Here is a 15,339-nt window from a genome sequence, read left to right as displayed (position 1 = left end):
AGCTGTCTGTCCTCATCAGTTCTAGGTGCCTAAAGATGACCATGATTTGGGTAGGAGTGGGGACAGAAATTTCAACAACATAATTAAGAATAAGGGAAAACTATGTGTGGACATACGACTAACAGCAAATTTTTTAAAGATGGTCAAGGGTAGGACAGCTGTTTTAAAAGTCCCATTCTTGATAATTTTATATAAGCTAAATGTCTGTTAATTCAGTTATTTTATCAGAATGACATTTGATAAAATACCTCTTGTAAAACACTGAATGTGATACTGAATCTTTGAAAGTTGTGTAATGGCTTGTTAATTTATTTCCAGCAGCTGTTTATATCAATGACATAGTCATAACAAGAATAGTACAAGAACCAAAGTTTTTACCATTTGGGAGGCCAGCTTTATAATTCATTGACGCTTTTATTTTCAAATACCAATTAATATCATAGGAGAGGATCTCTCGTGAGTTAGAATTGAAGGCCTAAGAACTGATAGTCCTGAGTTTGTTATCAGCTTGACTTCTTATCTCTTGGACAGAATCCTTTTCCCTTTCTACTGCAGTTCTGTATTTGAGGTCTTGTTAATTGCCCTCTCACAGGATAAAAGTTAGAGCAGAGGTTCTGTCCGATTCTCTTTTAATAAGTGCTCCAGTGTCTTCAAGAGGGATGCAAAAAAATACAAGTCCTTCATTGCAATATAAAGTGAACCTAATAACCAAAAAACCTGAGTAATTTTGGTTTTATGAAGTTGTTACTGCCTTTGTTGTTATTTTTCCAAGGCAGAAGGCTTATTTTTTGTACTGTTACATCAGTTCTTGAACGGGTATCAAGAAAACAATTAGATCACAGAAGCATATTCTTTCTGCAGGCAACTGGCAGAAATGTTACGTTTGATTATATATAGCAGTCTGTATTTTCTCTGTATGTTAATGTTTCCCCAAACTATTAATCATAAAAAGAAAAAATTTTAAAGCTCTATTTTATTTTGTCTTTGAATACCCAGGTACTCTTGCTGGGGGGAGGCGGGGACATGCGGGAAGGGATGATTTTGGAGTGGCCTTTATCAATTTCTGTCAGATTTCTTGATTTTATTTGCCATTTTACAAAGATTTAATATGTTGAGATAGATATATATTATGGACATCCCCTGTAGACTCTTAAGGTGAAATTACCATTTCCATAATTTAGAAAACAAATTACTTACAAGATTAGTCAGGAGAGGAAGAGGAAATATACTAAAACATACGGTCTTGTAGCAAGGAGAGTTTTATAAATATCAAAAGCACATCGTTTTCTTTTCCTCCCCTCCCAATAGAGTTCAGGCTCTACTCCCTTTCTAGATTATAAATCTATGATTTTGAAAGAACAGAAAGAATTTGATAACCTTCAGTTGTTGCAGAATTTTCACTGAACCACTTCTTTCAGAGCCCCAGCATTTTCTCAGTGTTTCTGAAGGAGCTAATGTTAGCTATTCTTAATGCTCTAGCAACTAAAGGATAAAATAGCGACCATTCCATTAAATGAAAGTACCAATTTTTAACATATTTTATTGCTTGTTAATATTCTTTGATTTCCTAATGACTAAATATGGTTCTCAAATGTGTGTAATTTTCCATCTGAATCAAAGGGAGTCATGTACACAAAGCTAGAATTTGATGCAATGCCACTTTGAAATAGTGTTTCTATAACACTTGCTTTTGAACTTTAAGTGAGAACCATAACAGATGTGAGAAAGAATTATGACAAGGACAACCTAATTTAAGTTTTATAAATTTTAGGAAATGTCATCTTTTTATTGGTTTCAGAGACTTTTTCAAATGTTTTAAACACAATTTTCAGATAACAATAATGAAAAGCTGAGCCCCAAACCAGGGACAGGTGAACCAGTTTTAAGTTTGCACTACAGCACAGAAGGAACAACTACAAGCACAATAAAACTGAACTTTACAGATGAATGGTAAGTTAATATTTTTGTAAAGCTGTTCTTAGCCTTTGTAGGATTGTATTAGATATTATTTTTAGCACTTCATCATCTTTATGTTTTGTTTTGCTGTAATGCATTGGTTCTCAAATTTAATGTGCTTCAGAATGGCTTGAAGAGGTTGTTAAAACACAGATTGCTGGGCCCCACTCTTGGTTAAGTTTGAGGTGAGATCAGAGAATTTGCATTTCTAAAAACTTCCCAGGAGATGCTGATGTTGTTGGTCCTGGAGTATTTCTTCTGATAGAAAATGCAAAAGATAAAAAAAATAATTAATCACCAATAGACCATTAGTGCCAAAAAATAAACCTAACATTTTGGAACTTTTTGCAGTCTTAGTCCTGTGTACAGGTGTGTGTGTATATATGTGTGTGTGTGTGTGTACACACACACACACACATATATACATATTTGTATGCATGTTTGATTTGGGGTTTTAAATTTTAATCATACTGAACATATGCTATTCTCTCCTGCATTTATTTGGCCTAACTCTGTAATAAATATTTCCACATTTCTACTTAATTTTTATAAATACATATTTACTAGCTGTGTACTATGCCATCAGTTAGATTTACCATAATTTACTTAACCATTTCCCTTTCATCAGGCAGTGAATTTGTTTGCCTTTTTTTAAAATGACGAATATCTTTGTTTACAAGCTTTTTCCTACCTTTAAGATTATTGATTTGAGACGTATTTTTAGAAGTTGAATTCTATCTAGGTCAAAGGATATTGCCAAATTATTTTCAAAGGGCTCTTCTGTCACTGCATTTCTCCCAGCAGCATAGGAAAGCACACACATGTGCGGTCCCCAGGCCAGTATTCAATATCAGTATATTCATTTATTTTTAACTTATGTATTTGATTTTAAAATAATTGTCATTTTTATTTAATTGATTAATAGTAAGGTTGAACTTGACATTTTGTCTAGGTTCTCTTTAATGACATTTCTGATTATACTTATGGTTTATTAATCTAGTTAAATCTTATGTTTTAAAAAAATCAAGTTATGTGAGCTTCTTATATTCTTTCACACTGTCTCATGGCCTTATGCTTGAGACAGCATCCAAAATTTTGTTAAGTTTATTGATATATAAATATGATTTAATATATAGATAATATAATCTTTCTTAATATATAATTAATTATATATTAATATAATTATATGATTATATGTAATAATTATATTGATCATCTTATAACCAATATATTAATTATGTTACATAATTAATATATTATTACATTAATATATTCAATTGTATATTATATATTATATGCTGGTATAATATATAAATAATATGTAGTTATATATTATTTATTAATATATAATTATATGTTGATATGTGATATTATTTATTTATTCCAATTCACTGGTTTCCATTTGTGTTTATATGTGTATGTATTTTACATTAAAATCTTTGATTAAGTAGTATTTTAAAATACTATTGAAATCCTTCTATGTTCCAGAGACTATTCTAGACACTGGGAATACATCAGTGAAAAAAACTGGCCAAAAACCCCTGTCTTATTGGAACTTACATTCTAGGGGAAGATAGACAATAAACAGAGTAAATAAGGGAATTGTGTAGTATGGTAGGAGGTACTAAGTGCTATGGAAGAAAATAGAGCAAGTAAGGGGTGATAGGGAGACCTCGGGCAAGGGTAGACATCATTGAGGAGATGGCATTTGGACAAAAACTTGAAGGGTAAGGAGTGAGCCATGCATAAATCTGGAGGAAGAGCATTATAGGCAGAGAGAAAGCTAGTTCAAAGGCTCTGAAGCAGGAACAGATGGAGTACATTCAAGGAACTTTAAGAAAACCTGTGTAGCTGGAGTGGAGTGACCAAAGAAGAAAGTAGTGGCAAAGATGGTCAGCCAGGTACGTGAGGAGCATATTTAAAGGATAGAGGATGTCTCTGATGGCTGTGTAGAGATTAGGCCATAGGTAGAAGCCAGGCGACCAGTTCAAAGACTTTGACAGTAAGAAAGGTGAGAGGTGGTGAGGGCAGTGGAGATAGTAAGAAGAAACTGGATTCTAGATATATATTTGAAGGCTGAACAGTCAGTAGAATTTCTAATTTCTTTATGAGCCCAGTGTTTGAACTCAACTTTTTATAATCCTGCATGATATCTGTGGCCCTTTTCCTTAATACGTAATTTAAGATCATAGAAGATTGTTATTCTTTATGTCTTTCCTATTCTACTCTTATGTTTCTGTATAGAAAAGCCTGATTTTTTTATAAAGAATCTCACTGGAGTATTTTTTTTAGCAAAGATCTTTAGTCCCACTCTTCTTTTGAATGCTACTTTTCCTTCTCTAAAAACTGACCATGAATTACATTCTCTCATTCATTAGCTTCTTATTTCTTTATCAAAAAGTAATTAGCTTTTTTTTTCTGATTAAGAAAGAAAAAAGAAAAAAATGGTAAAAGGAGAATTCAGGAAGGCAGTCTTTTTCATCTCTGCCAGTTTGGTGTCTTGCTTTTATTTTAGTTTCTTTGATGATAGATGAGGCAATAGAACACACTAAGAGCTGAGATGTTAAACTTGACAAGTTGTTGAACCTCTCTGAATCTTAGTGTTTTCATCTGAAAATGGGCATATTTAAGAGAACCTACTTCAGAGTTTTGTTGGGAAGATTTAATGAGATCACGCAGAAAAAGTCCATAGCACTTAGCACATTGACGGGCACGTGATAGGCCCAGGGGTCAGCTTTACGTTATCATCTTTTGTAAATTGCCTTTCATATCCTTTGCCCGTTTTTCTACTGCAATGTTTATCTTTTTCTTATTGATTTATAAGAACTATTTATTTATTATAAAATTAAGTGAGGATACCATTTGTCTTTCATTTGTTGCAGATATTTTTCCCAGTTTGTTGTTTGTCTTTCAGTTTACTTATGGTAGTTTTGCTTTATGGTTTCAGCCTGTGAGCTCATGCTTAGAAAATCCTGTCCTTCCCAGGATTAGGGGGAAAGCTTCTTCTTATTTTCCTCTTATATTTCTGTGATTTTATATCAAAAATATGTGTTTAATGATTCTACAATTTATTCTGCCATGAAGTATGATGTAGAGCTATAGCTTAATTTTTCCACGACTGTTCCTTTGTCCTAGTACCATTTATTGAACAATTTATTCTTTTTTCTGTGATTTAAAATGCCATATTAACATATGCTAAATATATTTACTTGGTTACATTGTCTTTTCCACTAATGGCTCTGTTTTCCTACATCAGTACTATGTTTTAGCTATCAAAACTATTATGCACTGAGCATTTTATTTATGCCTGTATCATAGCTTTCTCAATGGAAAAAAAAGATTTATATATCATATTGTCTTCTCTTTACCAGAATTGCTATATATTTCTTTCTGGTTAAAAAGAAATAACATGTTCGTTGAAAAAAAAAAAAAATTCAGAATCTAGAGAAAAGTATGGAAAAACTCACTTGCAATAATCCTACTGAGATGACACTTAACATGGGTACACATCTTTTCTGACATTATTCTCTGCATATATGCCCATGTAGATATGCATTCTTTTAAAAAACATATCCTATTATACATGGGTGCCCTTTAAAAAAAATCAAATTGACTTCTGCAATTAGCCTAAAAGAGTTTTTATAAAATCTTGGCCAAAAGTCCATGATGATTTGCATTGTTTATTGAGTCACTGCTATATGTCTGTAATTAACAGTTTTCAAGTACTGTAACTCTTAAGCTTTTTTTTCTTGTTCACATTTATTCTAAATCTAAGAAATTATTGCATTTCTATGAATTTAATTTTAATCTTAGTCAGATTATTGTACATTTTCCTCTATTTTCTTTCCCATTCAATCCCCACCTTACACATATGCCATGATTTATCACAGAATATTCCTTGAAAATTATTTAAATCTATCTAGTATTCTGCTCTAGCCAAAAATGCTGACAGAATTATAGTCATTATCAGGTAAGTATTAAAACTAAAACATGAAACATTATCCTAGCCTTCTGCAAAACCATGGTGCTCAATCACCTGCCGTATCTGAACAACAATCCAGAGTGGATGTGATCCACACAGGGCAGTTCAAGGACCAAAGAACTATCCGGGTCTCTTTTCAAGTATTAATTTAAAAGTAGCCTAGAACAACAAAGTCTGAAAGGACATATGATCGAAGTCCGTAAAACCAGGAAGAATTGGGATGCGGTGAACCATCTGTGGTGAGGACAAGAAGGGGGTCTATGTAATTAAGTTAAAATTCAATAGAAATGTATAGAAATATATATCTGATTATAGGAACATCAAAACTGTGAAGAAGTGGTGGTCCTTTGGTATTTTTAAATCTCCTTTTTAAAGTTAAAGAGGATTAGAATAATCACCTTGATGTTTAAAAGTGGTGTTTTATAAGTACTATTAAAATAATAAATCCTATATTTTATTTGTGGTGTGAATTTTTTATTCTATTTCTCTAATTGTGAAATATAAAAATCATCCTAAAAGTTCATATTTATTAACATCTTGGTGGAACCACTTATTTTGTTTTATGGTAGGAGCAGTACTGCCTCAAGCTCTAGAGGAAATGGGAGCCACTGCAAATCTGAGGGTCAGGAAGAACCCTTGGCCCCAGAGAGCTCTGTGCAGCCACCGGGAGACAGTGACACAAGTAAGGTGTTGTTTTGCTTTTGTCATTATGAAGCCCCAGTGTTGGATGTCCATGTACTTTTCTTTTCCTTCGGTGTAGCAGTTCTATTTCTTGTTTTTTTTGTTTGTTTGTTTGTTTGTTTGTTTAAAGATTTTATTTATTTATTTGACAGAGAGAGACACAGCAAGAGAGGGAACACAAGCAGGGGGAGTGGGAGAAGGAGAAGCAGACTCCCCGCAGAGCAGGGAGCCCGATGTGGGACTCGATCCCAGGACCCTGGGATCATGATCTGAGCCGAAGGCAGTCGCTCAACCGACTGAGCCACCCAGGCGCCCCTGTTTCTTGTTTTTAATAAATTTCCTTTGCCTCAGTAGTCCAGACATTACTATTGATGAACAGATAGCAAATGCAAATGGCAGGGGCCTTACACATTTCAGATGGGGAGTCACAGTGAAGCATGGTGTCTCTCTGTGGACACAGCGGCCAGGACAGTGGTCATTACACTGAAAATATGTGAGATGTAAATGTTAGTTTGAGTGATCTTTACTGTTTTTATACTTAGCAGCAAAATCCAAAGTATCTGCCTTGATTTTTTCAAAGACTGTGGTGGCTTGTAAAGGGGGGGAAAAATGAATAAAATTTGAATGGGTTATGAGTGAATCTTGTTTCATACAGGAAAAGCCATTTAGGGACTTCTTCAGACCTTTCCTAGAATATTTTCCATGACCATTATATGAAATTCAGTGTCTAGTACAGAGCCTGGAACACAGTAGATTTTCAATAAATACTTGGGTAAATGAAGGAATAAATGAATTCTACTTCTTATTAAATGAATAGATACCTCAATGTAACAGAGTTTACAAGAATTAAATATGTGTAAAACAACTGTCTGGTAAGCAGATGTGCAGTCAGGAGCAAAAAAGACTGATCCCTAATGGTCTTGGAGTTAAATCCCAGAAATAAATATTTTCAGTGGCCAAAACAGAATTTATAGTAGGGTCAACTTTTTTTTTTTTTTTTTTAAGATTTTATTTATTTATTTGACAGAGAGAGAGATAGCAAGAGCAGGGACACAAGCAGGGGGAGTGGGAGAGGGAGAAGCAGGCTTCCTGCCGAGCAGGGAGCCCGATGTGGGACTCGATCCCAGGACCCTGGGATCATGACCTGAGCCGAAGGCAGATGCTTAACAACTGAGCCACCCAGGCGCCCTATAGTAGGGTCAACTTTACTATTAGTTCATGATAGTTGAGATTATACCAGATGCATGATAAAGGGATAGAAAAATACTCAGTTTTAAGTTTAGAATTTGTGAAGTTTAGCAAAAAGGCAAGACCAAGTAATGTCAATTGTGAGGGGTAATCTAAAGCAGAAATTCTTCATGAAGAGTTCATGAAGGTCCATGCGTGGGCTTTGGGAGGAGGCAGTGGGCAGGATTGCTCATCCATCCTTGATAGTGTTTGTACAGTTTGGTATATACATTTGCATATACAATTTGCATTATACTGAGGGGAGGTTATATCTGAGTGTCAGAAGGTTCTGTGATCCAAAAAGGATTAAGAGGGGCACCTGGGTGGCCCGCATCGCTTCTCCCTCTCCCTCTCCCCCTCCCCCTGCTTGTGTTCCTCTCTCGCTGTGTCTCTCTCTGTCAAATAAATAAATAAAATCTTCAAAAAGGATTAAGAGCTACTTATACAGAGGAAAGCTAGCGTTTTCAGTTAATGCTTATTTTTATTTTAAAAAAATTGGATTTAACAGTAATTTGGTTTATTTATTTCCCAGAAGCTCTTGAAGAATCATCAGAGGATGTGACAACATATCAGGAAGGTACATCTGCAGAAAACACAGTTGAGAACCGTATAGAAATGGGTGAGTTGTCTTGTTCTCTTTAGATAATTGCTTCATGTGGGAAAATAAGAAGCTGTAATTTCTGTTACTCTCTCCTGAGTTAGAGACAGATTCCAAATAGATGTGTTACGGAATTCTCCTCTTCCTATAGGGAGAGCTTCAAGTTAGATTAAACAAGGTTGCCGACATGACCAACTATTTCTACTTTATTTTCTGACAGCACAATCAGATAAGTTCACATCTGAGCCATCGGATTCCAGCTCAGGAGAAAGAAATGACTTCAATCTTGATAGCTCTTGTGGGGTTCCAGAAGAATCCACTTTGTCTGAACAAGGCAAGGAACCAGGAACTTCTGGTCAAACTAGCACTGAAGGTGCTACCAATCAGAATACCACCAGTCCTGAGCCTCCGTCACAAACAGAAGCCATCGGGCCTTTGGCTCATGAGGAAGCATTAGCCAGGGACTCTGCTCTCCAGGACACAGATGACAGTGATGATGACCCTGTCCTGATCCCAGGTGCAAGGTATCGAGCCGGACCTGGTGACAGGTTGGTAAATTTTTAATTAAAATGAACTATAAAAAATACAATTCACAGGATTTTGCTTGAAGTCACATAAAGGAATCTCTCCATTTTTTACAGTTGCTTTCTCTAAGAGTGTCTCAGTTGTATAAACTTAGAGTTTTTTAAACTGTAAATGATTTTATGTATTACATTCTTTAAGCAAACTGCATTAAGAGGGGAATAAAAAGTCTCATTGCTCTGTATCTCCAGCACTGAGACTTGCTCCTCAATTTACAGATCAAGAGAAAGGAATGTTGAGAACGACCAACAGGTTATGTATGAAGTCAGGGTTATATTTAGCTGTCAGACTGCCCTGTAGACAGCCTGGCCTTTATCAGTTTTGTTTTTTGTTTAATATTCAGTTTTTTTAATGTTCTGCTTTTCTATTGACCCTGGTTTAAGGTAGTGTGATAGTAGTTCTCTTTTTGAGAACCTTATGTTTTTCTGTGATTTCTACTGAATAACTCAGTTTAGAAAATGAAAAATTACACCAAATAACAAACATAGCTACAATAAAGAATTGCTCACATGTTCATTACTTTTCTCATTTTTTATTTTGTGTGATCATACGAATATATCTTATTTTTAGTAGATAAAGTAAATCTTTTAAAGCGTATTGCATTCCATACTCTTCGAAAGCTGTTTCTGCAGATAATGCTATCATATCTCATTATAAGCTCTGCCCTTTCCCAGAGAATAAAATTTTATCTTTTAAGTTCCTAGCTTACACAGGTGTGAAGAACCATTTCACATATTTCCATGCTCAATATACTAGTGTTCATAAAATATTCTGACATTTCTGTCAAGTGAAAAATATAGTAAAAAGACGATACAGCATTGCCATTCTTTAATGGTAAATTAATGATCAAGAACATTATGACGTGGGCTTGAATCCTGGTTTTACTACTTAGCTATATTTCCTCATTTAAATTACTTAATGTTTTTGTAAGTTTCAGTTTCCTTATCTATAAAAGGAGGCTATGACTATCTAGAATTGTTACAAGAATTTTTCTAAAAATCCATCCATCGTTCAGTCCTAGGACCTGTCCACTTTGAAAGCACTAAATAAACGATAGCTGTGTTAAGCACCCAAGATGTCTGTGGGGCTCCTCAGACTTAAAAACCAATTACATTGAGAATGGCTTTAGGGATAAAGACGGACAGAGGACAAGTGAAAATCCAGAACAGTACTGCTTGCAGTTTGGTGAAACTGCCTTTTGTAACTAGGAAAGGATAGTTCCTTTACTTATATTTAGTTATATATCCTTAGTTGTAAAGCTTCCTTTGGTTATATTTAGTCAGAATGTTTATTTGGCAATGGCATTGTTTTTACATGTAAAGGAGGTAATCCTTCCCAGTATTTATACTTAGAGATTAACCAAACATCTTTTCTTTACCTGCCACCTTTTGTCTTTAGCATTCTTAGTCTCTATTTTAGACAAGTAAAACTTCGTTCCATTTCTTTCCAGACCCAGAGGGATGTCATCACCACTTAATGTATACAGATAAGGTTAGCAAGCATAGCACAATTTGAAAATCAAATTGATGGTTTCTAAAATCCAGGGTGGAGAGTTAGAGTCTATAATTATCTTAAGCTTGTACATATGGTCTTTTATTTATTTAAGTGAACATATGTCCTTGCTTTTTTCTGTACTAAAAGTGATGCTAAGGTCATAATTGAAAATAAAATTTAAGTATACACTTTCTAGTAAAACGGACCATATTACTTACCAGGTTTATTTGTTTAAATAAGAAATTATATATTTTTGATATTAGATAATTGCAGAAATATCATAATTATGTAGCATCTTCTATCCAAGCTTATTATAACACTTTTATACCAAGCTTACTTTATAGCTGAGGAAACTGAAGTGCTAGGCAGAGTTTTTGTATATTCTAGACCTAAAAAGGTTTTTTGTTTGTTTTTTTAAACACAGTAGTATAACATCAGTGAGAAGGGAGGGTTTGGTGGGGAGAGTGGGTCCTAGAGAACCTAAAACTTCTTGTGGCATATTATCCTTAGTTTGGAGATATTAGCAGAAACTATAATATCTTTCTGTTGAGCTTTATCGTTTATTTATCATTTTCATAATATTTAAATGATTTGTGTTTTAGGGATTGCCTAGGGTTTGGATCTGCCACAAAGTTGGCACCAATAGCCTCATTGTTCCAGGAGACCCAGGTGCTGAACTAGACCAGCAGAATCTTTTAGAGGCAAGGAAATCAGGGACAGTGGCCTAGAGCTGACCCCACTCCATGCATATACTCTCGAGTTCATACTCTCAAGGTTAGATCCAGATCTGAAACCTCTTCTGGGTCTATGTTGGCTTCCCTGATTTTTAAAATTGTTATACGTATTATTTAATATTCTGTATATTCAGTTCAGGAATAGAGCCTAAGTTTGTCCCATATATTATTTTGTTTTATTCTGTAGAACATAGTAGTGAACTTACTGAAAAATAATAGAAGAATAATAAAATTCTTACCCTTTAAGAAACTTAATCACTTCTTAAAGAAGCAAGGACAAATCCACAAGCCATTTGTAAGAATGGGGGGAAGCAGTTTTAATAAATAAATGAAATTAAATACAATGTTACATATATACAAAAATGTACATACTAAGGTGATGCTAAAGGATTATAGTGACTTTCACAACTACATCAATTTTTCTTTGAAATTGGCATAAAGAATAATTTTCTAACTATTTGCCAAAAATTTTTAAAGGGTGAAAATCTTCCTTCTGATTTTTTTCTAAATAATTTTTGTAGTTCCTAACTTCCTTAGCACCATCTTGCTTAAATCTTGAACTACCTATATAAGGTATATTTTTAGTATTTCTGCACCTTTCTAAGGCTCCTTCATCCTTGAGACAATTGCCCATTTATCTTCTCTATTTGGAGAATAGGTATGTTGACTTTTTTTCTTAAGAGAGAAAGTTGAAGATATTTTGCTTCTTAAGAACATGAAAAAATCATTTACCAGCTTGTAAGTAGGTATATGATTTCTGAGAATTTCTGTTTCCAAAGGGACAAAAGATTTCAAAGCTCTACTGTAAAAATCGTACCATTTGGTTCCTATTATCTAAGGACACATTTCGTGCTTCGATGAAGTGCCCAACTATGAAGATGCATGTTTTAAAGTTCCTTTGTTGCTGCCACTTGAAAAGCCCAGTTGAGATTAGTTTGGTTGGAGTAAAGAAATGGTCCTAATATTAAAAATGGTAAAAATATATACTTAGATCTGTACTTCAGTGTGTATAAAGAATTACATAGTGGATCTCATAATTTTTTTTGCCCCAAATTTAGTTATTGAAATGAAAGCTAAAAAGTTTATTAACCAAGCCATTTTTGACATACATTTAATAAAAATATCAAAACAGTTCTTTGCAATGCAAAGTAAGGATTTCTTTATAAAGATTTGCATTTATAATCTGGTTAGATAAATATGACTTTGGTTTTCACTTTTGGGCTGAGATCAAGCATGAGAAGGAAATGTCTTAGAAAATAAAAGCCTTAACAACTAACATAGATGTTTTAAAATGGAATGCTCTTCTCATTAATGATAGCTAGTCTCGGTACAAATACACCTGGGACTGTCTATAGCAGAGGTCAGCAGACTTTTTCCTAAAAAGCCAGAGAGTAGATATTTAAGCTTTGCTGGCCAAGAGGAAAAATGGAGGCTATTATATAGGTACTTATATAACCATTTAAAATGGAACTGTTTACAAATGTAAAAACTGTTCTTTGTCTACGGGCTACTACGGGCTATTACAAAAACAGGCAACTGGCAGGTTTGTCCCAAGAGCCATAGTTTGCTGATTCCTATTTTATAGCAAATCAGTCTTAGAAAAGCACAACTGCAGTCTGTGGTAAAAGACCTCTACTGGTAGATATCCAGAGTTCAAGACAATGAAGTCAATCTCTACATCACTGCACATTTGATCCCCTTTACCTTTGTCTAGGGCCAGAGCATAGAATATTAAATGGAAACTAAATCAAAGAAAGAAATAATAACACATACTTTCCAATAAACATTTAAAAAAACAATAAATAAAAGTAGTGTGTGTATCCCTTAGTGATTTTATATACTGGATTTAGAAATATAAACATGTACCCTTGGAATGAAAGGATCATGGTGAGGTTTTCTATTTATATGGTCTTCACATAAACTGTTTCCATGGTGCCAAATCAACCTTATGGTAAATGGTATGATGGCCTAGCTGGTAGCTCTTTCCTTTGCCAAACCCAAGAGGTTTTTTGCTCTGTGAGAAGCATCTAAGTGAGCTTCCTGAAGAAGTTCTCACATAGTCTTGAAAGTTTTTAATTATGGGCTCAGTCAAGAGGCCCTAAAGATTTTTTCCATAAATATTAAAGATATTACCTGTTAACCACTTTTTTAAAAAGTTTTTTATATGCATAGAAATGTGGTTCCATTTATCTACTCTAGACGTGGAACATAGCCTTGATTTGTAAAGTCAGAATTCTTTGTGTGTTCTAAATTTGCCACCATCTCTTCAGTCATCATCATAATCACTCTCAGTACTTCTAATGATTCAAGTGTATTCTTTATTGAAGAAAATTGCAGAGAAAAAAAAAGTAACCATAGAGAAAGAACTGAACTCCTAGAGAGTTAAAAGCTCTGCTATTCTTTGCTTGCTTGCTCTACAGTGTATGGTTAGGACAAATGAGTCAGCTCAGGGCTTAATTATTTTTTTCTAAAAGAGCAGCGCAGCCCTGGGGAGCATAATGTAGGTGTTGCCGGGGATGGTATTGGTGGGGATGGTATTGGTGATGTGAGTCCGTGCAGTTCCCTACACTCTGCAACCGCTTAGGTTCTGATCTATTTAAAGGTAAAAGGGATTAAGTGCAAAGTCTTCCTTCTACCCTATCTTCAGTGAGTGTTTCTGTTTAATTTCCTCATATACATTTAGTTGAATGGCACATTCTCACATAAGACCTTAAATCACAAAGGGAAACAAAAGTTTTTTTAGATTTAGGTGATTAATGATAAAAGTGGTGACCTTAATGCTTTAAATATTTGGTTCTTTGAAGTCTTTGTGAGTGACTTTAGTTATTGTGTTCCCTTCACTAGATTTAATATCAGAGGAACAACAATAGGTGATAGAATAATGAGGTAATTCAGTATGTTCCTTCATTATTTTATTTTTTCTTTATGATGAATTTGCCAGGTCCTCTTTTTCCACAGCTAACCACCTTTCCTATTAACAGTTAATACTTCTTTTAACTTACTGAACTCTAAGTGCTAAGCATTGTAAAGCAGGTTGCTTTTCACAAACTATATTTAGCTGCATGCACTGCATGGGAATAGAATGAAAAGAAATTTCCTGTGTGCAGATGTGACTGATGTTCACTTCAAGTGTGTCATATGATAAAGTAACTATAATCTGAAATAATGTACTTTAAATTATTGGTTACTCCATTTTGAATATTTTGTTGAAGAATGCAACTTTTTTTTAAACTTGATTAGGCTACCAATTAGCAATAGCAACTTTCTGTTATTATTCAAATGTAGTCGTTTTCTTTGAGATCAAGAACTAAAAATGGACTTGAGTCTAATTCTGTGCATAGGTTTAAAATTTTAATTTTGTAAAGAAAGCTGTTTTCTTATAAATGGCTTAATAACTCAGTGTCACACATCAAGATGATCTCTCTCAGACACTTCCATAATTTGAAGACTAACAGTGGGGTACCTTTTTAAATACAACTTTAAAGTGAACTTCAATCCCATTATTCATCTACCCCAAACCTGGTTTACTGACAAAATCAATCTTGTCCCTAATTCCAGTGACACATGTCTGTTATTTACCATTCATTAGTTTCTAAAACACAGGGGATTGTAAAACATAAAATGGATTTTGTTTCGGGGCTTTTTGACTTTCTGCTTTATATCTTTTATCCCAAGTACTCAAAGCCAGTTTCTGCTTTTACAACTATGAACTAATAAACTACGGTAAAGCAGAAAATGTGATGCTTCCCTTCCCTCAGCGCTAATGAGATTAGACTCCTTTACCTCACTTACTTCTTTCCTACATGGAGATCGTCTGGGGCAATTTCTCAGCAAAGGTAGTTGTTTCCCGACACCAAGCACATGTTTAGTCTGCCTCCCCTTTTAGCAATTGGGGATGCTCAAGGAATGTACAGCTCTGCTTAAGATAAAATCAAAAAAATAAAATTAGAAACACAAAAGTATTACACCCTGTTATCCGTACTGCTCCCAAAGCCAGTCTTCATTAGGGACTGTCCTGTAGTGTTCTGTGAATCTTACTGTAATCTGCTGAGATTCGGAATGATAGGTGCCATATTTAATCTGTT

General features: G+C 34.3%; 1 protein-coding gene across 1 annotated transcript in view; it reads left to right on the top strand.

Annotated features, from left to right (window-relative positions):
- Nucleotides 1-15,339, top strand: part of DCAF6 (DDB1 and CUL4 associated factor 6) — a 130,323-nt gene that overhangs the window by 89,877 nt on the left and 25,107 nt on the right. Inside the window, exons 14-18 of the mRNA XM_044916197.1 lie at nucleotides 1,833-1,950; nucleotides 6,508-6,620; nucleotides 8,379-8,465; nucleotides 8,665-8,992; nucleotides 14,099-14,140. Of these exons, the coding sequence (XP_044772132.1) occupies nucleotides 1,833-1,950; nucleotides 6,508-6,620; nucleotides 8,379-8,465; nucleotides 8,665-8,992; nucleotides 14,099-14,140 (688 nt within the window). The remainder of the gene's footprint in view (nucleotides 1-1,832; nucleotides 1,951-6,507; nucleotides 6,621-8,378; nucleotides 8,466-8,664; nucleotides 8,993-14,098; nucleotides 14,141-15,339) is intronic.

This window comes from Neomonachus schauinslandi, chromosome 6, assembly GCF_002201575.2.
Source record: "Neomonachus schauinslandi chromosome 6, ASM220157v2, whole genome shotgun sequence".
NCBI lineage: Eukaryota > Metazoa > Chordata > Mammalia > Carnivora > Phocidae > Neomonachus > Neomonachus schauinslandi.
The sequence above is the reverse complement of the archived record's forward strand: the minus strand, read 5'-3'. Positions and strand labels throughout refer to the sequence as shown.